Raw genomic sequence first — 22,918 nt, forward strand, 5'->3', positions numbered from 1 at the left:
TAATATCCTGAAGAGTGTTTTCCAGCTTGCATTCATTCTTTCTGTACACTGAGGTGTGCCTATCAAATGTAGATTAGGTCTTTTCACATAATCCCATATTTCTTGGAGGCTTTGTTCATTTCTTTTCACTCTTTCCTCTCTATTCTTGCCTTCTTATTTTACTTCATTGCATTGATTTTCAATCTCTGATACTTTTTCTTCTGCTTGGTCAGTTCTGCCTTTGAAACTTGTGTATGCTTCATGAAGTTGTTGTGGTGTGTTTTTCAGCTCCATCAAGTCGTTTCTATTCTTCTCTAATCTATTTATTCTAATCAGTATATCATCTAACCTTTTTTCTAGGTTCTTAGTTTCTTTACATTGGGTTAGCACGCGTTCTTTTAGCTCTGAGAAGTTTGTTATTACCCACCTTCTGAAGCCGATTTCTGTCAATTCATCAGATTCATTCTCCATCTATCTTTGATCCTTAGCTGGTGAGGAGTTATGATCCCTTAAATGAGAAGAAGTCTTCTGGTTTTTGGTGTTTCCTTCCTTTTTGCGCTGGTTTCTTCCCATCTTAGTGGCTTTATCTACCTGTGGTCTTTGTACTTGGTGACTTTCAGGTGGGGTCTCTAAATGGATGCCCTTTTTATTGATGTTGAAGCTGTTTCTTTCCACTTAGTTTTCCTACTAACAGTCAGGCCCCTCTGCTGCAGGATCACTGGAGGTGCTCTCAAGATCCCACTCACCTGGAGATCACCCGTGGGACTGCAGAACAGCAAGGGTTGCTGCCAGTTTCTGCCTCCGCTATCCTCATACCAGAATGGTACCCACCAGATGTTGGCCTGAGCTTTCCTTTATGAGGTGTCTTTTTGTGTATATGGGGCTCAGAGAATTGCTTGAGGAGACATTCTGTCCCTTATAAGAGCTGAAGTGCTGTGCTGGGAGTTCTGTTGTTTTGTACAGAGCTGCTGAGCTGGTACCTTTAACTCTGCTGCAGCTGAACTCATAACCTGCTGTTTTCCCAGGTGCTCTGTCCTAGGAAGGTCAGCCTTATTTATAAGTTCCTGACATGCTGCTGCCTTTTTTCTTAGATGCCCTGCCTGGCACAAAGTAGTCTGCATTGGTAGTGGCAGACTGCCTTGGTATTGGGGGATGCCCTTCCCCCCACGAAGTTGGGCCATCCCAGTTCCAGCTGCGCTTTTTGTGAAACTCTTAATCCAGAGTGTTTCAGATTTCTTGTCTCGTGGGTGTGGTACCCATCAAGCCAGATCCCATCACCTGGTTTCCTGTCTCAGCCCCCTCCCTTTCAGTTGAATGGACAGCTCTGTCTCCCAGGCATTCCAGGCACCAGTTGAAATGGCCACCCAAACTTTTGTGAGTTTCTTTGTCCTGATGCATCCCTGGCTGAAACTGCTGAAATGAAAACTCATGGCACTTTTATGCTCAAGAATCTCCTGGTCTGTTGGCAGTGAAAACTTCTTTGGAAATGTAGTGAGCACTCACTCTCTGCACTGTTCTTGCTGGGAACTACATTCCGAAGATGTTCCTATTCAGGCATCGTGGATCTTCCTTAATCTTATGATTTCTAAGAAAAACTCTATAAGTCCTATCTTATTTATTATTAATATTTTGAATTAAATATTATTTAATATTTAATGTTTCCTTTGTATTATGTGTTTACACCACAGACGTAACGGTGATTTTCTGGAGGATCACTAGAACTAGCATCAGACAACATAGGGAAAATTCTTCACAATATACTATATACATCTGTGTGTATTACACACATGTACAGGTAAATACACACACACACACATATATATACACACCTATATACATAGACACACACACAAACACACACACACACACACACGTTTATTTTGAAACAGAGTCTCACACAGTCTGTCGCCCAGGTTGGAGTGCAATGGCATGATCTCAGCTCACAGCAACCTCCACCTACTGGTTCACGTAATTCTCCTACCTAAACCTTTTGAGTAGCTGGGATTACAGGTGCACACCACCATTCCTGGTTAATTTTTTTATTTTTAGTAGAGACGAAGTTTCCCTATGCTGGCCACACTGGTCTCGAACTTCTGACCTCATGATCCATGCACCTCAGCAGCTAGGATTATAGGTGTGAGCCACTGCGCCCTGCCACATGTAGAAGTGCAGTACTACATAGAACACTGAACATTACATGCTGCTGGGATTACAGGTGTGAGCCACAGTATCCAGCTGCATATATTTTTTTATTTCTCTTTTTAAGAATCCTGATCTTAAATGAGTTCACAGTTGGATGTAGAAGCGCAATGCTTAGATGCAGATGTGTACATATAGGATACAAAACTTAGATTTAAGTTATGAATAAATGTAATTCTTATAACTGACTATAACAGTATTAGAAAAGTCATATATTGATAAAACCTTCTTCAGAAAAAGGAACTTGAAAACTTAGAGGAACTGCTTCTGTCCAAATATATGCATAGCTAAGGCTCTTACAATGGTGTGGTTTATAGGATAGATATCAGAGTGTAAATCCAATTTTTAAAACGTAGTCAAATGTATTAATCTTATATTTTTTGCCTATGATTATTTTGTTATTCAGAGAAAGGCTTTTCCAATTCCAAAATTATTTAAAATCCTCTAGTGATTTATTTTTCGTGGTGTTTAAATCAATATTGAAACTTTCTGGAATTTACACTCTATTAGGTTTGAAGTTTTGTTCAACTTTTTTTCAGTTACATATTCACCATGGGAATTCTTTCATTATACAAATATACATCTTATGCTTTAAATTCAGAGGAAATTATGATATGTTATTCTATTGTGTGCTAACTAAAATGTTGCTTTGTTGACTTAGAATTCTCTTAGCCATAAGAAAGAAAAAGATCTCTTGCATGAAAATAGCATGTTCTGGGAAAAAAATTGCCATGCTTAGACTGGAACTAGACAAAATTCAACAGCAGAACCTGCTAAGGGAAAAAAAAATTTTTTGGAGGACATTGAAAGTGTGAAAGAAAAGAATGCTAATATTCAAAAGGCTATAAAATTGGATAAGGAAGAATGAACAAAGACAGTATTTAAAGACAGTGGACAGCTTAGCATTTTGACAACGAAGAATAAAATGGTCAGTTCTGAATTGGAAAATGTGAGACACAACTAGGAAACGCTGGAAATGAAAATTCAGTCATGTCCTTGTAGACTGGCTACTGCTCTACATGACTGTGACCAAAGCCAGATAGCAGAAAGAGACTTCTTTCCAGAGAACAAAACCTCAACAGGTTTATTTACAGGAGACAATGAATTCTCATACATCTAACCTGAAAGAGAACAGCAAGATTCTTTCTGAACAACTGTAATGCTTATTGTAAAAATTAACAGCCTAAAAATTCAGCTCCATCACACAAGGTAAACTGTGAAAGAAAAGACAGGACAGGCTGCCATCTTTCCTGTTGGAGGAACTTAATTATTCCAGCCTGTGGGCATTGGAGAGTACAAACCGACCAGAGGCAGAAGAGTTCCCGCAGCACAGCACAGCTGCTTTACCAAATCATGGCCAGACTGCTTCTGTCAGCAGGCACCTGATCCTGTTCCTTCTTACTGAACAGGACCTCCCACCTGGTGCTTACAGCTACCCTCACAGGTGTTCCCTGGCCTATGGAGATATGAAACATTCCTTAGACAGAGCTCCCACAGAGAAAGGCAGGCCACCATCCTTGTTATTTGGATGACTGGGTTCTGGCCTTAGGGCTTTGTAGAACCCAAGCTGACCAGGGGTGTAAGTGGTAGCTCAGCACAGCAGAGCCACCTTGCAAAAACATGGCCAGACCCTTGTTTAAGTCAATCCCCAACCACATTTTTAGTCACTGGGTACAGCTTTTCAACCAGGGTCTCTGACTGCCTTCACTGCTGTTCTCTGGCTGACAGATGTTTCAGGCCTCCTTGAATCAGAGCTTCCAGAGAGAGGACCAGACTGTAATCTTTGTTGTTTGGGCAACTCAGCCATTTCAACCTTGGGACTTCAGAGTGTCTGAGGGAACCAGGGGCTGAAGTGAACCCCCAGCACAGCACAACTGCTCTACAGAAACATGGCCAGACTTTTTTAAAAGCAAGTCTCTGATCTTGTTCCTCCTGACTAGATAAGACTTCTGAACTTGTTTCCAGCCACCTCTCGTAGTTGTGTCCAGATTGGCAACAGGATTGTACCTCAGTGGTACAGAGGTCCCAGAGGAAGAGGCAGGCTATTATCTTTGTCTTTTTGCAGGCTTCGCTAGTGATACCTTGAGTCGCTGGAAGATATGAGGCAATTAGGTACTGGAGTGAAACCCCAGTATACCACAGCAGCCTTATGGGAAAGTGGCTGAACCGTTACGTGGGTGCTGGCTTCCATATCTCCTCAATGAGCAAGTCCTCCTGGCTTGGGTCTTTATCCAGGACCCCACTGAAGCCATCAAGCCAGTAGCAACTTGGCAATTTCTTGGACAGAGCTTCACAGATCGACTGAAATCCTCTCTGCCACTGCCTCTGCAGTGGATCTGCCCTTGTTACCTTCAGAATATCAAGAAAGCAAAGACCCTAAGTGCCATATTGATAACTCTAACAAGCTGCAGTTGACCCAAGGAACAAGGCAGTCCATCTCTTGTGGATACCACTTACCCCCCACTGCTTATCACTGGACAGGGAACTCTGGCTTGGGCCCATAGAACAGACCCTCTATCCTGTGATGATTACACTAAGTGATGGCTAACTCACATCTCTCTGGGGTAGAGCCCCCAGGAGACAAGCAAAGTGATGGAGCAGGAAGCCAGCTGATGTGAAGCCCAGAGGGCAGGCACAGCTATCTCTCTAGGCTCTACTGGGTCTTATGAGACACTTTATCCCAGCACTTTAGGACTGTGGAGGTCTGATCAGCCACATCTCATGTGAAGATTGCCCAGCAGAGATCACGTATGTGATTTTCCCTATTAATAAAAGGAGACTTGCTTAAAAAAGAAGTCTGGCCACGTTTTTGTAGAGCAGCTGTGCTGTGCTGGGGCCTCACTTTTCAGAGAGTTATCAGAGGCGTGATATCTACTGGGCATTCTTGCACATGAGATGAAGCTGGTCTGACCTCAGCACTCCTTAGTCTGCTTGCCTCTCCCAGGGCCCCAGCCTGGCCACACCTGCCTACAGGGCACTCTCAGCTGCCCACACCTTTGTTTCTGTGCCAGTGGACCATGCATGAGCAGTGAAGAGATGCAGCAAATTGGACTCTTCAGGCACGCACCCGCCTCTACATTGCCTCTCCATACTGAAGCTCTTTATACAAAAATGTCCTACGTCACTTTGCTGGTGTGTGTTTACATGAGTGGATTTTGCTGCACTTGCCCTACCAGCACATGGGAATGTAGCACGCACTTCAACCCACACCAACTCCCATTGAAGAAAGAGCCATGGTAGGCAGAGGAACAAAATCACAACCTCTGCCAACACCTTCTCCTTGTGCTAATTCTGTGCACGAAAAGGGAATGCTAATATACGTTGAGTGGTCCTTGCTGCTTAGGGGGTCACAGAGATGGCACCCAGACATGCACAGGCCAGCACCCCGGCCTGAACCAACACTACCTCCAATGCAACAGCACACACAGAAGTGGTATTCTGGCCGCCACCAAGCTGTCTTGCCTCCACCACTTCCACCACTGGGCAAATGCCAACAGGGAAGCAGGCAGTTTTGCATCTGCTAACACTCTGCCACAGCTGCCCCACTTTGCTGCCTTCAGTGCAGTATACTCCAAACTTTGAGGAGCCAGAGAACAAAGTTGAGACCCAATATAAGTTTCCCAGAGTTAAAGCACACAGCCCAGGAATTGAGAGGTGAATTTTGGCCCCCTAAAATCCTCCAAAACCAAAGGCAGCTGCCTGATTCTACTTTAAACCACAAGCAAACCCTCAAGATGATCAAATATGATAAAAGAAAAATTTCCTGTTCAAAGGTCAGCAACCTCAAAGGTTGAAGGTGAATAAGCTCATAAAGATGAGGAAGAATCAGTTGAAGAACACTGAAACTCAAGAAGTCAGCATGCCTTCTTTCCTCCAGATGATTACATCAACTGTTCAGCCTGTTCAAGTTTTCAGAACTGGCCAGAGGCTGACATGTATGCAATGATACAAGTAGAATTCAGAATGTGGGTAGAAACAAGGTTCACTAAGTGAAAGAAGTATGTCATCATCCAATGCAAGGAGGCCAAAAATCATTGTAAAACATCGCAGGAGCTAACAGGCAATATATCCAGTATAAACAACATTACTGGTGCTCACTTTGGCAGCACATATATTAAAATTGGAATGATTCAGAGAAGATTAGCATGGCCCCTGCTCAAGGAGGACCTAAAAATTCATGAAGCATTCCATATTTGTAGAAAGAATCAATATCGTGAAAATGGCCATACTACCCAAAGTAATTTATAGATTCAATGCTGTCCCCCTCAAGCTACCAATGATCTTATTCACAGAACTGGAGAAACCCACCTTAAACTTCATATGGAAGCAAAAGAGAGTGTGGATATCCAAGACAATGCTAAGCACAAAGAACAAAGCCAGAGGCATCATGCTACCCGATTTCAAACTATAATACAAAGCTACAGTAATCAAAACAGCATGGTACTGGTACTAAAACAGAGAAATAGAGTAATGGAACAGAACAGAGGTCCTGGTGGCAATGCCACATATATACAACCATCTCATCTTTGATAAACCTGACAAAGACAAGCAATGGGAAAAGGATTTCTTGTTTAATAATTGTTGTTGGGAAAACAGGCTACCAGTGTCCAGAAAGCAGAAACTGGACCTCTTCCTGATACCTTACAGTAGAATTACCTCCAGATGGATTAAAGATCTAGACATAAGACCTAATGCCATAAAAAAATCTAGAAAAAAAATAGGCAAAGCCATTCAGGACATAGGTGTAGGCAAGTACTTCATGACTAAAACACCAAAAGCATTGGCAACAAAAAGGAAAATAGACAAATGGGACCTTATTAAACTCCAGAGCTTATGTACAGCAAAAGAAACCATCATTAGAGTGAACCAGCAACCAGCAGAATGAGAAACAATTATTGCAATCTACCCATCTGACAAATGGCTGATATCCATAATCTACAAAGAAATAAAACAGATTTACAAGGAAAAAAACAAGCAAACCGGTTCAAAAGTGGACAAAGGATATGAACAGACACTTTTGAAAAGAAGATATATATGAGGCCAATAAACATGTGAAAAAATACTCATCATCACTGGTTATTAGAGAAATCAAAACCACATTGAGATATCACCTCATGCCAGTTAGAATGGTGACCATTAAAAAATCTGGAGACAACAGATACCAGAGAGCATGTGGAGAAATAGGAACACTTTTACACTGTTGCTAGGAGTACAAACTAGTTGAACCATTGTGGAAGGCAGTGTGGCACTTGCTCAAGGGCCTGGAAATTGTAATTCCATTTGACCCAGCAATCCCATTACTGGGTATATACCCAAAGGCTTATAAATCATTCTATTATAAAGAAACATGCACACGTATGTTCACCGTGGCACTGTTTACAATGGCAAAGACCTGAAAATAACCCAAATGTCCAGAGATGATAGACTGGAAAAGGAAAATGTGACACACATACACCATGGAATATTATGCAGCCACAAAAAACGACGAGTTTATGTCCTTTGTAGGGACATGAATCAATCTGGAAACCATCATTCTCAGCAAAGTGACAGAAGAAAGAAAATCCAACACTGCATGTTCTCACTCATAGGCAGGTGATGAATAATGAGAACACATGGACACAGGGAGGGGTGCATCACACACTGGGGTCTTTTTGGGGGTGGCCAACAGGGGGACACCAGGGGTTGGGGAGGTCAGGGAGGGATTACCTGAAGAGAAATGCCAGATATATGTGACTGGATGGAGGCAGGAAACCACATTGCCATATGTGTACCTATGCAACAATTCTGCATGATCTGCATGTGTACCCTATAACCTGAAGTACAGCTTTTAAAAAAAGAATAAAGTGATGTGATGAGCTGAAAAGCACACTACATGAATTTTTATAATGCAGCCACATGGTAATTGTGTGTGATTGCCTTATAAAAATTTTTGTAATGTGTGTGGGCACCCAAGGGTGCCCTGTAAGCAGGTGTTGCCAGGCTGGGGTCCTGGGAGAGGCAAGCAGACTAAGGAGTGCTGAGGTCAGACCAGCACCATCTCATGTGCAAGACCACCTAGTAGAATAGATCAAGCAAAGGTAAGAGTCTCAGAGCTTGAAAACTGGCTTTCTGAAAGAAAAGAGGCAAGAATGGGGGAAAAGAATAAAAAGGAATGAACAAAACCTTTGAGAAATAAAGTATTATGTAAAAAGGTGAAATATATGCCATATTAATGTACCTGAAAGAGATGACAAAAATGTAACCAAATTGGAAAACATGTTTCAGAATATCATTCATCAGAATTTCCCCAACCTAGCCAGGCAGAACAACATTGAATTCAGGAAATCTAGAGAACCTCAGATATGCCACAAGAAGAACATCTCTAAGACACATAATCATCAGGTTCTCCAAGATCAAAATGAAATAAAACTTGTCAAAGGCAGCTAGCGAGAAAGACAAGGTCACCTACAAAAGGAATCCCATCAGACTAACAGTGAACTGCTCAGCTGAAACCCCACAAGCCAGAAGAGATATTCAACTACTTAAAGAAAAAAATTTCAACCTGGAATTTCAAGTCCAGCAAAACTAAGTGTCATAAGTGAAGGAGAAATAAGATCATTTTCAGTCAAGCAAATGCTGAGGGAATTCATTACCAGCAGATCTATCTTACAAGAGCTCCTGAAAGTAGAATTTAATATGGAAAGAAAAGATCATCACCAGCCACTACAAAAATGCACTGAATTACACAGACCAGTGATGCTAAAAAAACAAACCACGTACACAAGTCTGTGAAGTTATCAATTAGGAGCATGATGACAGGATCAAATACTTACATATCATTGCTAACTTTAAATGTAAATGGGCTAAATGCTCCAAGTGAAAGACATAGGGCGACAAGATAGATAAAGAGCCAAGACTCATTTGATTATGCTGTCTTTAAGAGACCCATCTCAAATGAACTCCCACACATAGGCTCAAAATGAATGGAGAAAAATCCTTCAAGTAAATGGGAAACAGAAAAAAGCAGGTGTTGCAATCCTGGTTTCTGACAAAACAGGCTATACGAATAAAGATAAAAAGAGAAGGGCATGGGCCCGGCGCGGTGGCTCAAGCCTGTAATTCCAGCACTTTGGGAGGCCGAGGCGGGCGGATCATGAGGTCAAGAGTACAAGCCAATCCTGGCCAACATGGTGAAACCCCATCTCTACTAAAAATACAAAAAAAAAAAAAAAAAAAAAAAAAAATTAACTGAGCGTGGTGGCATGGTCCTGTAGTCCCAGCTACCTGGGAGGATGAGGCAGGAGAATTGCTTGAACCCAGGACACAGAGGTTGCAGTGAGTTGAGATTGCACCACTGCACTCCAGTCTGGTGCCTGGCAACAGAGCGAGACTCTACCTCAGAAGAAAAAAAAAAGAGAGAGAAGGACATTGCCAATGTGGCCCTGACCTTTGATAAATGTCATTATTGCTTGATACCAACCTGGGCTATCCTTATTGTTCAAACCAACGGGATAGATGATTTGCTGAGGTTTGGGAGCTTCTGCCCCCTGGAGAGTCCCAGATCTCCCAAAATTTGGTTCAGAGCTAAGGTTGATTTTGCTTTACAGCTCCTTTTGTGAAGTTTTTCTCATTTCCGGTAAGGAAGACAAGTTGTTCTGCTTCCATGATGGTGGAGAGCAGGCACTTCCTTTCTTGAGTCTCAGCTTGCTTCTGACAGGAAAGGTGAGTGTGAATGTTTTCCTGTTTCTAAGATGGTAGAGAACAGTCATCAGCCTGAGCCTTATTTCCAAGTAAGTGGCTAAATTAGAGATTTGTCTTAAAATTTTTCCTTAATGACTAAAAGTTAAGATTACCAACCACTTAGTTTTAATTTCTCCTTAACATTAAGACACTCAGTAATCATATTTATTGTGCATTTTTTAATTTTGCTTAACTTTTTTTATTTATTTATGTTTGAGATTTTATTTCACTTTTCTTTCATCAAGTATGACCATATCTTTCTGACTTGGTCAAATCCAAGGGAATGTTCCAAATTTTGGGAAGCAAGTCATCTGAATTGGCTAAAACTCTTGTAGCTGCCAAGTATGTATTTTCTAGTTTGTAGAAATTTCTTCTTTTTTTTTTTTTTAACCTAAGAGGTTCTGTCCACATTAGGCCATCTTTTATCAGCCAAGGCCAGACTGAAGGAGCAGTGGTGACCTTCCAATCCTAAGATTCTGCCCTGTTCCCTACAGCATCCTGAGTCTGGTTCCTAAATCTAATTCTTTCTGGTTTGATATTTGTTACTTTTTAAATATCAGCAGTTTGTCCCAGCTATGATGTGGTAGTAAGAGATTCAAAAGGATTTTCTTTAAGAGCTTTATAATTAAAAGCATATTTCTTTTATTATTATTATCATCAACCTATGATCTACCTTAGGTATTTCTCCTAATGCTATCCCTCCCCTAGGCCCATCTGCAACAGGCCCAGGTGTGTGATATTTTCCTCCCTGTGTCCATGTACTCTCATTGTTCAACTCCCACTTATGAGTAAGAACACGTGGCATTTGGTTTTCCGTTCTTGTGTCAGTTTGCTGAGAATGATGGTTTCTAGTTTCATCCATGTCCCTGAGAAGAACATGAACTCATTCTTTTTCATGGCTGTGGGTGTATATGTGTGACATTTTCCTTATCCAGTTTATTATTGATGGGCATCTGGGTTGGTTCCAAGTTTTTGCTGTTGTGAACAGTGCTGCAGTAAACATATGTGTGCATATGTCTTTGTGGTAGAATGATTTATCATCCTGTGGGTATATACCCAGTAGTGGGATTGCTGGGTCCAATGGCATTTCTATTTCTAGATCGTTGAGGAATCACCACACTGTCTTCCACAATGTTTGAACTAATTTACACTCCCACCAACAGTGTAAAAGATTTCCTACATCTCTACATCCTCTCCAGCATCTGTTGTTTTCTGACTTTTTTAATTATTGTTTTTCTGAAATGACAAGTGATGATGAACTTTTCATCATATATTTGTTAGCTTCATAAATGTCTTCCTTCCAGGAGTGTCTGTTTATATTCTTTGCCTACTTTTTGATGGAGTTGGTTTTTTCTTGTAAATTTAAGTTCTTTGTAGATTCTGTATATTAGTCCTTTGTCAGATGGATAGATTGCAAAAATGTTCTCCCATTCTGTGGGTTGCCCATTCACTCCGATGATAGTTGTGTTTTGTTTCATTTTAGTTTTCTGTGCAGAAGCTTTTTAGTTTAGTTTAATTCTGTGCAGAAACATTTGTCAATTTTGACATTTATTGCCATTGCTTTTGGTGTTTTAGTCATAAAGTCTTTGCCCATGCCTATGTTCTGAATGGTATTGCCTAGGTTTTTTTCTAGGGTTTTTATAATTTTAGGTCTTCACTTTTAGTCTTTTACCCATCTTGTGTTAATTTTTATATAAGGTGTAAGTAAGGGGTCCAGTTTCAGTTTTCTGTACATGGCTACCCAGTTTTCCCAACACCTTTTATTAAATAGGTAATCCATTCCCGATGGTATTTTTGGTCTAGTTTGTCAAAGTTCAGATGGTTGTAGATGTGTGGCATTATTTTTGAGGGCTCTGTCCCATTCCATTGCTCTATATATCTGTGTTGGTTCCAGTACCATGCTGTTTTGGTTACTTTAGGCTGGTAGTATAGTTTGAAGTCAGGTAGCATGATGTCTCCAGTGTTGTTCTTTTTGATTGGCTATGCGGGCTCTTTTTTCATCCCATATGAAATTAAAGGTAGTTTTTGGCAATTCTGTGAAGAAATTGTAAATGGTAGCTTGATAGGAATAGCATTGAATCTATGAATTAGTTTGAACCATGGGGCCATTTTTATAATATAGATTTTTTGCATCCATGAGCATGGATTTTTAAAATGTGTTTGTGATGTCTCATATTTCTTTGAGCAAAGGTCTCCTTTAAGAAGAACTTTGAGTACGGACCCAGGAAGGACAAGGCAGCTGTCTTGGTTCTCCGTGAGTCCATGCTTAACATTGAACTTATATTCCTCTAAATATCAGTTGTTTCTCCAATTTAAGTTCATAGTAGTTGTAACTGATGGGTTGTCATAGGTAACTTGACTTACACCATGGAGTTCATTCAAACTGCATATATAAACAGTTTCAGTATTGGCTGATTTAGAATGACAGTCTGACAAAATGTTTTCTTGGTATTCAATTAAGTTTTCTTCTACTTGGGTAGGAGTTTAAAAAACAAGTAAGACTTTTCATTAAAATTCCAGGAAATCTTACACAGTCCTTAAAGTATTTGGGATAATTTGACAAAGGATGTGATTCTAAACTTTCCAGAAATCTGTATTCAAGAGCTCTTTTTCGTGGTCTTTCCATTATTTAAGGAACCTCCTAAAAGACAGCATATTCTAGGACATTTTGTGCTTGTGAAGTTTTCAGAAACTGCATCAGTATTAAGCAGTTAAGTGTGGAGATGATGTTAAATAGTTATAGTTACATGATTGACAAGAAAGTTTGTTCATTTCTGTGGTCTACAATTTATCATGGAAACAATATAATTGATAGCACATATTTTGGCATATTAGAATTTTAGGAATTTCATACAATTTTCAAACATATATTAACATTGCCTAGAATACAATCCGAAGAAAGTCAAATATTTCTTATTTTGACAGTGCTCCTCATGTAACAACATGTCAAATAATTCCATATACTTCTCTTTTGGATTTTTCAGTGCCCTCTTGTGCATTCCAAATTAAGAAGTCAAAAAGACTTAATTTTGAAGATAAAATTGGATTTGGGGAAGTGTATCAAATATATTAATATTGATATAAATATACTAAAGGCCTAAAATATTTGATATAAAATGGAATGCCAGGTCACAGTAAGTCATTCATTTAGCCAAAATGGTAACTCAAAAAATGTTTAAAGGCAAAAGCCTTTACTCATTGATAGAAGACTCAGCTTTTCAAGCAATGTGTGTCTTTCCCTTCTTTTTCCTGTAATTTGAGGAGAGACAGAAATCTTTTTTATTCTTTAATATTATGTTAAAATCATATTCAAGAAAGAAAGCCAAATTTCACTCTTGCATTAGTGTACTGTTAATGTCAACTCAAATTTTTAATAAAACCTTAAAGATGAATTCATCCAGTCTTCATCAGTTTGACTATAAGTTGAAATTCTTATAAGCTTTTGATAACATTTTATAAATTTGTATTAAAGCAAAATTAGTACTCTAAGAAAACCCTGTTGTGTTTTTATTCCAATGTTCAATTTATGGAAAAACTGAACAATACTCCTTTAAATTTAGCCAGTGTGTTCACACGGTGTTTCTTTTACAAGATGACTAGTTCACAAACCTTCCACAACTTGCTCAAACCTTTAGCTTCATTCTATTTAAGTCAAAACAATTTTTAACCTTCTGAATGAAGCAAAAATTTACATTCTAATGCCTTATAATGTTTTACTGAAAGCACATTTCACTTTTTCCACAAAGCTTCCATGTAAAACTTTTTTCAGTAGTCTCAATTATATGTTACAATGTTAGCTCTTAGCAATTTTTTTTTTTTTTTGGTGAAACACCTGTCAGGTAAGTTATTTTAATTTTGTACTAGGTATGGAGCCTAGGACACCAGACACAAGTGCATATAAAGTCTGACTTTTTCAAGCATAGCCAGGGAGCACGGCTAACTCCACATGTTCTCAGACCTTACCTAGAATCTAGTGACTCCAAAGCAGGTAAGTTGAACAAATTTTAAAAGTCAAAAAAAGCAGTTTATTACTTTAAACCATTTTGCAAACCTAATATCTGACCTGCCTAATTTAGAGCTAATGTCTTTATTTTACCAATAAACTTTAAAACTGTCTTTATTTCTCAAATATTACTAAAGTCATGTGAAGTAAAAGGTATTAGAGTTTTTATTTTTCTGAAAAAAATAATTTGATTTAAGCATTCATTATTTTAAAGGCAATTAGAGAGTTTTTTTATTTATAAACATCACCCACAACACCTAAAAATACACAAAATAGATCCAGTAGTTGTTGCTCTTACTGTCCCCACCTGATGTCCATTTATCACTGTTGCTGACAGTGATAAATGTGTGGAATAGTTGGGGCTGACAAACATTTCACTGTGATATTCTTTTTTAGGTCAAATGAAATTTAAAGAAAATTTTATTGAAACTAAAACAAGCAGTGTTTTCAAATTTTTGCAATAAATGTTAAGCAAACAGAAGTACGAGTTACTATATTGTTAAGAGGAGGCAACAAGAAGTACATGCCTATTTCTAATTGACCAGGCACAGACCACAAGAGGCAACATGGACAAGTGTTTGAGTAGTGACTTCTTAAAAGAAACTTTTCCCTGAAAGCCACCTGGAGGGCACTGCTACTCAGAGGAAAAGAGCTTGTGAGGAGTGGACTATTGTGTGGGTAGAGGTTGAGCAGAGAAGTCACAAAGAACACATAAAATTATTACAGTGTGAAAATATCTGGAAATGACAATGACTATTAATTCTCTCTTAGATTTCTTAGATTGCTGTACTTCTTATAGACACTTTTTTTTTTTTTTTTTTTTTTTTTTGAGATGGAGTCTCGCTCTGTCACCCAGGCTGGAGTGCAGTGGCAGGATCTCGGCTCACTGCCTCTGCCTTTCAAGTTCAAGCAGTTCTCCTGCCACTGCTTCCCAAGTAGCTGGGGCTGCAGTCATGCACCACCACATTCAGCTAATTTTTTTGTATTTTTAGTAGAGACTGGGTTTCACCATGTTGGTCATGTTGGTCTTGAAGTCCTGATCTGAAATAATCCACCCGCCTCGGCCTCCCAGTGTGCTGGAATTACAGGCATGAGCCATCACGCCCGCCCTGAACACTTCTTCAGTATTATGTAGTAACACTGTGTGCATGTGTGTGTGTTGTGTATCTGTAAACATTAGAACTCATGGGTTAGTCTAGATAAAAATTGAGAACTTATATATCCTTCCCTCCATCGACTCTGTCACCCAAAAGAATCAGTTTACATTTTTGGGGAGAAGAAGAAACTTGGGTTTAGAGGCATGTTTCTTTTTAAATCTGGCGATTTTAGCATGATAATTATTTGACTTTTGGTATGCTACTCAACTTCTTTATATCTTACTATTCTCACAATAAGTAAAGGATAAATAATACCGTTGTAGAGTGTGTTTCAGAATTAAATAAGGTAATGTTTTTGGAGTTCCTGGCACTCGATATGTGACCAATAAAAAGTAGCTATTGCTATCAATTTTATCATTAATCATTATCTTTATTATTATCATTATTTATTAAGTAACCACTATGAAGCAGGAGTTATAAGAGATATGAGAAAATAATAATGAATTATTTTCTTATATTAAGTTGTTCAGGCAGAAACCTCTGTTTTCTAACTAATAGCTGATAATAGATCTGAACTACAGAGTTCTTATGGATGACTCCCTTATAAGTAATGTTGAGTTTAGACTGCTATTTATATACAAAAATTTTAGAACAAATGCTGACAGGTGGTGATGTGTCCAGAATCAGCAGTCTTCTATTACTAGCTGTCAGCTTCACAAATTGACACCTTCACTAATTTGATCTATGCCCATAACCTTTTCCCCTTTAGTCCACAGAACAGTCTAAATGTTTGAACAAAGATTTCACACCAACCACTCAGTTTACAAGTGAACAAAGATATATTTTTTTTCTTTTTTTTTTTTAATTTTTTTAATTTTTTTTTAATTGCATTTTAGGTTTTGGGGTACATGTGATGAACATGCAAGATTGTTGCATAGGTACAAACTTGGCAGTGTGGTTTGCTGCCTTCCGTCCCCTCACCTGTATCTGTCATTTCTCCCCATGCTATCTCTTCCCACCTCCCCACCCCCCCGCCCCTCCCCCATTTCCCCCCAAAGGACCCCAGTGTGTATTTATCATACTTTGAATGAGAATACTTCTTATATTATGGAATTTTTAAAATGTTCTGTGCCTGGGGCCCAAGCAACGATTTCTAAATACCATTTGGCTTCTCAGTTCCATTGCAATGACATACTGTAAGCAGTTTTAAAATGTAATTAACTATACTTAGCTTCTTAGAAGGCATTTGTTTTCTGCTTTTATAATAACCTATCTGTTATGAAGCATGCCTTGTAGTTATCAAATGGCATCAACTCCCATAGTTAGTTCATTGGCACTCTCTGTCTGACTGCACAAAGCAATGTAAGAAATAAGAAGCCAAAGCAGAACACTAGAAAAAGCCAAAATATTATTACTCTAAAGGTTTCTCACCACAACTCTCAGGATGGAACATAATTAGATACAATAATAATAATAATATAAAGTTATAAATCCTTACATTCTCCAATTAGCTAATCAACTTAGAAGTTAATATGCACTATTTCCTTTCTTTTTGCAACTATAACAACACATCAGGAATAGGTAACTTTAACTAGATTAGTTTAACAAAAAAGAATGAGAGAAGAACCAATAGGTACAATAAGAAATGACAATGATGAAAATGCCACCAATCTCATAGAAATAAAAAAAGATCCTTAGGAACTATTATGAACACCTCTATGCAGACAAATTTTAAAAAATCTAGAGAAAATAGATAAATTTCTGGAAACATACAACATCCCAACATTGAATCAGGAAGAAAGTGAAAACTTGAAAAAGACAGTGACAAATTTTAAAATTGAATCAGTAATAGAAAAACTGCCAACTAAAAAAGTCCTGGACTCGATGGATTCACAGCTGGATTCTACCAGATGTTCAAGGAAAAACTGATATTAATCATATGGAAACTATTCCAAAAAAAATGAGAAAGAGGGATTCCTCTCTAACTCATTCTAAGAAGCCAGCATCTACCTGATACCAAAATCTGGTAGAGATAAAACAAAATAGTAAATCTTCAGGTCAATATCCCTAAAAAACATAGCGGCAAAAACTCTCAAGGAAATATGAGCAAACTAAAGCCAGTAACATGTTAAAATGCTAATTTGTCATGATCATGTGGGCTTTATTCCCGGAATGTAAGGCTGGCTTGGCATATGCAAATCAATAAATGTCATTCACCACATAAACAGAATTAAAGGCAAAACCATATAACAGTCTCAATAGACACAGAAAAACTTTAGATAAAATCCAACATTACTTACTGATAAAATCCTTAACAGACATGGTATCAAACGGCCATACCTCAAAACAGTAAGAGCCACCTATGACAAACCCACAGGCAGCATCATACTGAACAGGCAAACAATGAGCCATTTTCCTTGAGGCCTGAAGCAATGCAAGAGTGTCCACTCTCACCACTCCTATTCAGCATAGTACTGAATGTCCTGGCCAGAGCAGTTGGTCAAGATAAATAAATAAAAGTCATCCAAACAGGAAGAACACAAGTCAAACTATCTCTCTTCACTGTGATATGATTCTATATCTATAAAATTCTAAAGACTCTGCCAAAAGGTTCCTTGAAATATCAAATGATTTTAATAATATTTCAAGATACAAAATCAAGGCATAGAAATTAGTAACATTTCTGTACATCAATAACATGCAAGCTGAGAGTCAAATAAAAAATACAGCAGTCACATATACCGCATTCAAAAATAAAATGAAATACCCAAGAATGTGGCTAACCAAGGAGGTGAAAGAGCTCTTGAAGGAGAACTACAATACAATCTTCAGATTCAATGTTATTTCTTATCAACCTACCAACATAATTTCTCACCTAATTACAAAAAATATTCTAAAACTCATATGGAAGCAGAAAAGAGCCAGAATGGCCCAAAGAATCCTAAGCTAGAAGAGCAAAGCCGGAGGCATCATACTGCCCCACTTGAACATATACTACAAGGCCGAAGTGACCCAAACAGCATGGTGGTGACACAAAAACAAACATGTAGACCAACGGGACCAAATAGAGTACCCAGAAATAAAGCCACACACCTACAACCACCTGATCCAACCAATGGAGAAAAGACTCTCTGTTTAATAAATGATGCCGAAATAACTGGCTAGCCATAGGGAGAAGAAAGAAACTGGATACTCACATTTTACCATGTGCGGTAATTAACTCAAGATGGATTAAAGATCTCTAACTATAAAAATCTTAGAAGAAAATCTGGGAAATACTCTTTCTGACATTGTCCTTGGCAAAGAACTCTTGGCAAATTCCCTCAAAGCAATTGAAATTTAAAAAATTAACAAGTAAGTAGTACCTAATTAAAGAACTTCTGCACAGCAAAAGACACCTGTCAACAAGTAAACAGATAATCCACACAATGAGAGAAGATACTCACAAATTACGCATCTGATAAAGGTCTGAGACCCAGAATCTGTAAGGAATTTAAATCAATAAGCAAACAAACAACAAGAACAAAGAGAAAAACAAAACAAAACAAACCCAATTCTATCAAAAAATGGACAAGGGATATGAACAGACACATCTCAAGATAAGTTATCTTTAAAATACTATGTTATGTATTTATCATAAACATTTATATTTGAATATCATATTCTCATTATTTGCTCTATTATATACTATTTAATTGTATGGAATATACATTATGTGGTGTGTGTGTACATGTACGTATATATATTACATATTCTGTATTGTCAACCTATGAAGTAGGGAAGGTAGGTGTTGTGTCTTGTTTATAAGTGAAGAAATAATAAAAAGGGAAATGACTTTTCTAAGGCTAGAAACTGTTGATCTAGGACTCAGTTATCACTGTAACTAGTTTAATATGCTTTTTCCTATTATCTTGCAATTACTTAAGAAATTCTAACTAATTTAATCCTTCCTGAAAGAATACACAAATGAAAACTGTTACTTTAATGTAGATTTCTACAGAGCTCTCATACCTCAAACCTCACATCATTCCTGTGAGGTAGATTATTGTCACTTTCCCCAGTTAGAGATGAGTAAAACATAGAGATTAAAGCAGCATTCAAAGTTAGGCTAACCACCTCCTCATATGTGTTGAAATCACTATCTATGAGCTGTGTGATCTTTTTCAAGTTACTTTATTACTCTGAGGCCTATTTTATTATTTGTAAAATTAATGAAGTAATAATACATAAGTTAACAGATGTCCATAGTAATTGAATATGTTTAATGTGCTTAGAAAATTATCTGGAACACAATTAGTTGTTTTAATAAAGATTTATTTTCCTGGCTTTTAAGTCAGTATCTCTCATGTATTCATTAATAGTAAACAGCAAAATAATATATGCATTTTTTCAAAAAATCAAAGGTATGTCAACTAACCTTATCTAGTCCTTTAGAGTAGCCTGTGCCCTGGAGGAAATAGCATGTCAACTCTGAATTCTGTCTATAATGAGTCCAGTTTTCAATACATAAAACTGACATAAATTAAGCCTGACACAGTTAAAATTAAAAACCAATGTGAGGCAACATTATATTGTAACTATCAACTTCTCTACTAACTAAGGAGATGTTTTAAATAATATGTTTACTGTTAATAAATACATTTGGGGTCTAAACCCGGGAGGATGTGGGGTTTCCAGTTCCAGAACTGAGCACCCGGTTGCAGAATCATCCCAGCGGACACTCTCCGCTCCCAGAAGCTGCAGCAGCCGGTGGGTTTGGAGCATCAGAGCCCCGGGCGTCCAGGGATGAGGACCACATGTCGGGGACTTTTCCCCCGGCGCCAGCAGTCAGGGTTCTTGGCTCTTTGCATCCTTCCAGGAGCCGTAGGATCACCCGTGCCCGCCCTGTCCCAGGCCGAGGGGCCCGGACTGGGCCCTTTCCTCGTGAGCCCTGGGCCTCGGCACCTCGATGTCTTCCTCCCAAAGGGCATCCTTCACTGCCGCTGTCTCTTAGTCTACCTGACTCCATTTAAGTGACAGTTCATCACACTTTCCAATTTTAGCAGGTATCGTAGTAAAGGCTGTGTCTCAGGGCACTTGGCTGTTCGAAAATATGAGCACACCATATTTCCCTTTATTTCTCATATTTATTTCATGAAGGCCAAGCCGTGCCTTCACGAGGCCGAGTGTGAAACCCTGGAAGACTGGGGCGGCCCGCTCAGACTCAGCTTGCACCTCTCTGCCTCGTCGGTCTTCTGATGCTTCTTGAAGTGCAGTTTTACTTTACCTTTTACAATGCTGAAATGTCTTACATTTGCTTTCTGTGATTTTCCTGTTCAGTAGGGTTATGGAGTGTGCATTTCAACCTAAGAGGGACAAAGAGGTAAAGAAGGTTTTCACTGAACGTGTCTGGATGGATTTTCAGGTTCACCTCGCAGAAGACCGCCAACAGGCAGAGTCTCTTTTTGCTTGAAGATGTTAAAATCACTCTCTCTCAATCTCTTTCTCTATCTCTTTCTTTCTCTCTCTTCTCTCCTCTCTTTCTCCCCACATCCAAAATAAACTTAGCTACTCGGGAGGCTGAGGCAGGAGAAGTACTTGAACCCAGGAGGCAGAAGTCGCAGTGAGCCCAGATCGTGCCACTGCACTCCAGCCTGGGCGACAGAGTGAGAGTGTCTCAATGCCAGATATAGACGACGGGGAGGAAGGCAGCAAATCACACTGCCACGTGTGTACCTAGGCAACAATCTTGCACATTTGTCACGTGTACCCCAAAACCTAAAATGCAATAAAAATAAATAAATAAATAAATAAAATAAAAAATAAACAACAACAACAACAACAAAAGTTTGGAGAAGAAGGTGCCATTTTTCCTAGTCGCTTTTCTTACTGCAATGGTGACCGCGTTTCCTTCACACCTGCAGTCCAGGAGCTTCCACCCGGGGGAATGTGCAGACCTCTTGGTCAGTGACGCCGGGCCACAGTGCCGGCCTCCTTCTGCTTTTGGCCTACAATGCAGTCAGGGGCAAGACTGGACCTCACCAGATACTGGTCGGATGTTACCCTCCCCAGAGACTGGAGGGCCGCGCTCCCAGAGGCCTACTTCATAACAGCCTTCAGTCAGGAAATTCCGTGGCACTCCACCCCTCTGCCGCCCCATTTCCATATTCTGTCTCCTTCCTTGCCCACTCTGAGAGGATTTACCACCTTTCTGGACCCTTTGGAGTCCCACGTGGACAAGACAAAAGGGGCATTGCCTTTTCCTGCAGGAGCGGGAAGAGCAGTCACAGCGGGGGAAACTGGACTCACCGCGCTCACCCCCACATACTGGTGCCCTGCTGGGTCCGGCAAACTCAAACGAGCACTCTCTGAAGCTTCTCTGGAAACGGAAGGACTGTGAGGTTTCTGATGCGGCAAGAGGAGCCAAAGGGAGAGGACCCAGGCCTTCCCCTGGCTCTAGAGAAGGAACCCAGAAGAGGGGCAGATCCAAAGGAAAAACGCAAAGGCGGCCCTGCCCCACGACCTGAGCCGGCTAAGGGTCGCACGTTACATTGCGTTGATCAGAACAGTTGTTTGCTCATATTAAGAAATCCTGGAAGAGGCATTGTGTAAGCAATCTGAGCGTTTTATTCATGAATGGGTATTGGATGTCACCAATGCTTTTCTTCCGTAAGCGGTGTAATCATGTTCCTTTCCTTTTTAGTTTGTTAAATGTTGGACAACACTGATGAATTTTGGAATGTTGAACCAAACGTGCACACTTGGAGTAAATTGTGCTTTGTGATGGTGAAAAAAAAAAAAAAAAAAAAAAAAAAAACAACAACAACAAATACTTTATTTGTTAGAATTTAGGAAGAACTGATTTTTAAAAGGTAAAATTCATACATTTATTTATCTTTGCATAAAAAGACACACCCAAACTTAGATATTAGAAACAGTACTTTATCATTATGTCTCATACTTCCGTGGTTTACCAGGCTTAGCAGGCTGATTCTATCTTGGAGTCCTTTATGCACTGCAGTTATATGGTAGTTAGGTCTGGAATCACCTAAAGCCTACTTAACTCACATGTCTTGTTTCAATTGGGATGTCTGGAAGTATTGAGGGCTAATTGATCATCTTCCGGCTCTCACACTTGCTGTGTGTGTGTGTGTGTGTGTGTGTGCGCGCGCGCGTGTCAGTGTGTCTGTGTATCTCTTCATGTAGTGTATCCCCGTGGCTATTTGAGCTTACTCATAACAGGGTGATCAGGGTAGGCTGGGCTACATACATAGCAGGTGACTGGTGACGTCCCTTAAGGCAAGCTTTCCAAAAAAAGAAATGAAAAAAGCTGCCAGTATCTTAAACTCTGGAATCGAAAACAGATATGTAATCATCTAATTGAGATCAGTGGGAGAAAGATCAAAGGGTTTGGGGCCATCTGTAATCTGGCATAGCCATCTAAAAACATGTATTTCATAGACTTTCTATCATTTCTGTGCATGTATATTTTATATTAATAAAATAGTCTAAAAAGTAGGTTACTTAATAGAGAAAATATTTTCCAAATATTTAGCATTTAATGATTCTCTAGTATTTTGTTAATGTATATTTAAGAACTATCTCTTTGTTACTAATGTTGTACATTCTAATTGTCTATCGTTCTTCACTCTTTGAATCAACAGCATAGTGAACATTCTTTTAGTTTAAACATTTAAAAATTTCAAAGTAATTTTCATAAGAACTATCCTAAGAATCAAAATTACCTACTCAAATTCAATAACCATGCAAGTCTTTTAAAGCAACCATGCAAGTCTTTTAATGTGTGCAAAGAAATGTTTAAATGTAAATATTAAATCATAAATTCCAGAAGGCATATTTTTCCTATCTAAATCAAAGGATTTCAGTAAAACCATCTCACTGACACTGCAAAGAAAATTTTTCAGAACACCTTCATAGAACA

At 39.0% G+C, this 22,918-nt stretch overlaps 1 protein-coding gene, 1 long non-coding RNA gene and 1 other non-coding gene across 4 annotated transcripts in view; all 3 read left to right on the forward strand.

Annotated features, from left to right (window-relative positions):
• Positions 1–21,376, forward strand: part of LOC141583203 (uncharacterized) — a 92,318-nt gene extending 70,942 nt beyond the window's left edge. Inside the window, exons 7-8 of the mRNA XM_074392528.1 lie at positions 19,712–19,860; positions 20,996–21,376. Coding sequence (XP_074248629.1) covers positions 19,712–19,860; positions 20,996–21,376 — 530 coding nt within the window. The remainder of the gene's footprint in view (positions 1–19,711; positions 19,861–20,995) is intronic.
• LOC141583197 (uncharacterized) overlaps positions 1–22,918 on the forward strand; it is a 776,849-nt gene that overhangs the window by 162,164 nt on the left and 591,767 nt on the right. The window lies entirely within an intron of this gene.
• On the forward strand, positions 6,269–6,375 carry LOC141583243 (U6 spliceosomal RNA). The gene has a single exon (XR_012515934.1). It is a non-coding gene; the product is annotated as a U6 spliceosomal RNA (small nuclear RNA).

This window comes from Saimiri boliviensis (assembly GCF_048565385.1).
Source record: "Saimiri boliviensis isolate mSaiBol1 chromosome 19 unlocalized genomic scaffold, mSaiBol1.pri SUPER_19_unloc_1, whole genome shotgun sequence".
Lineage (NCBI taxonomy): Eukaryota > Metazoa > Chordata > Mammalia > Primates > Cebidae > Saimiri > Saimiri boliviensis.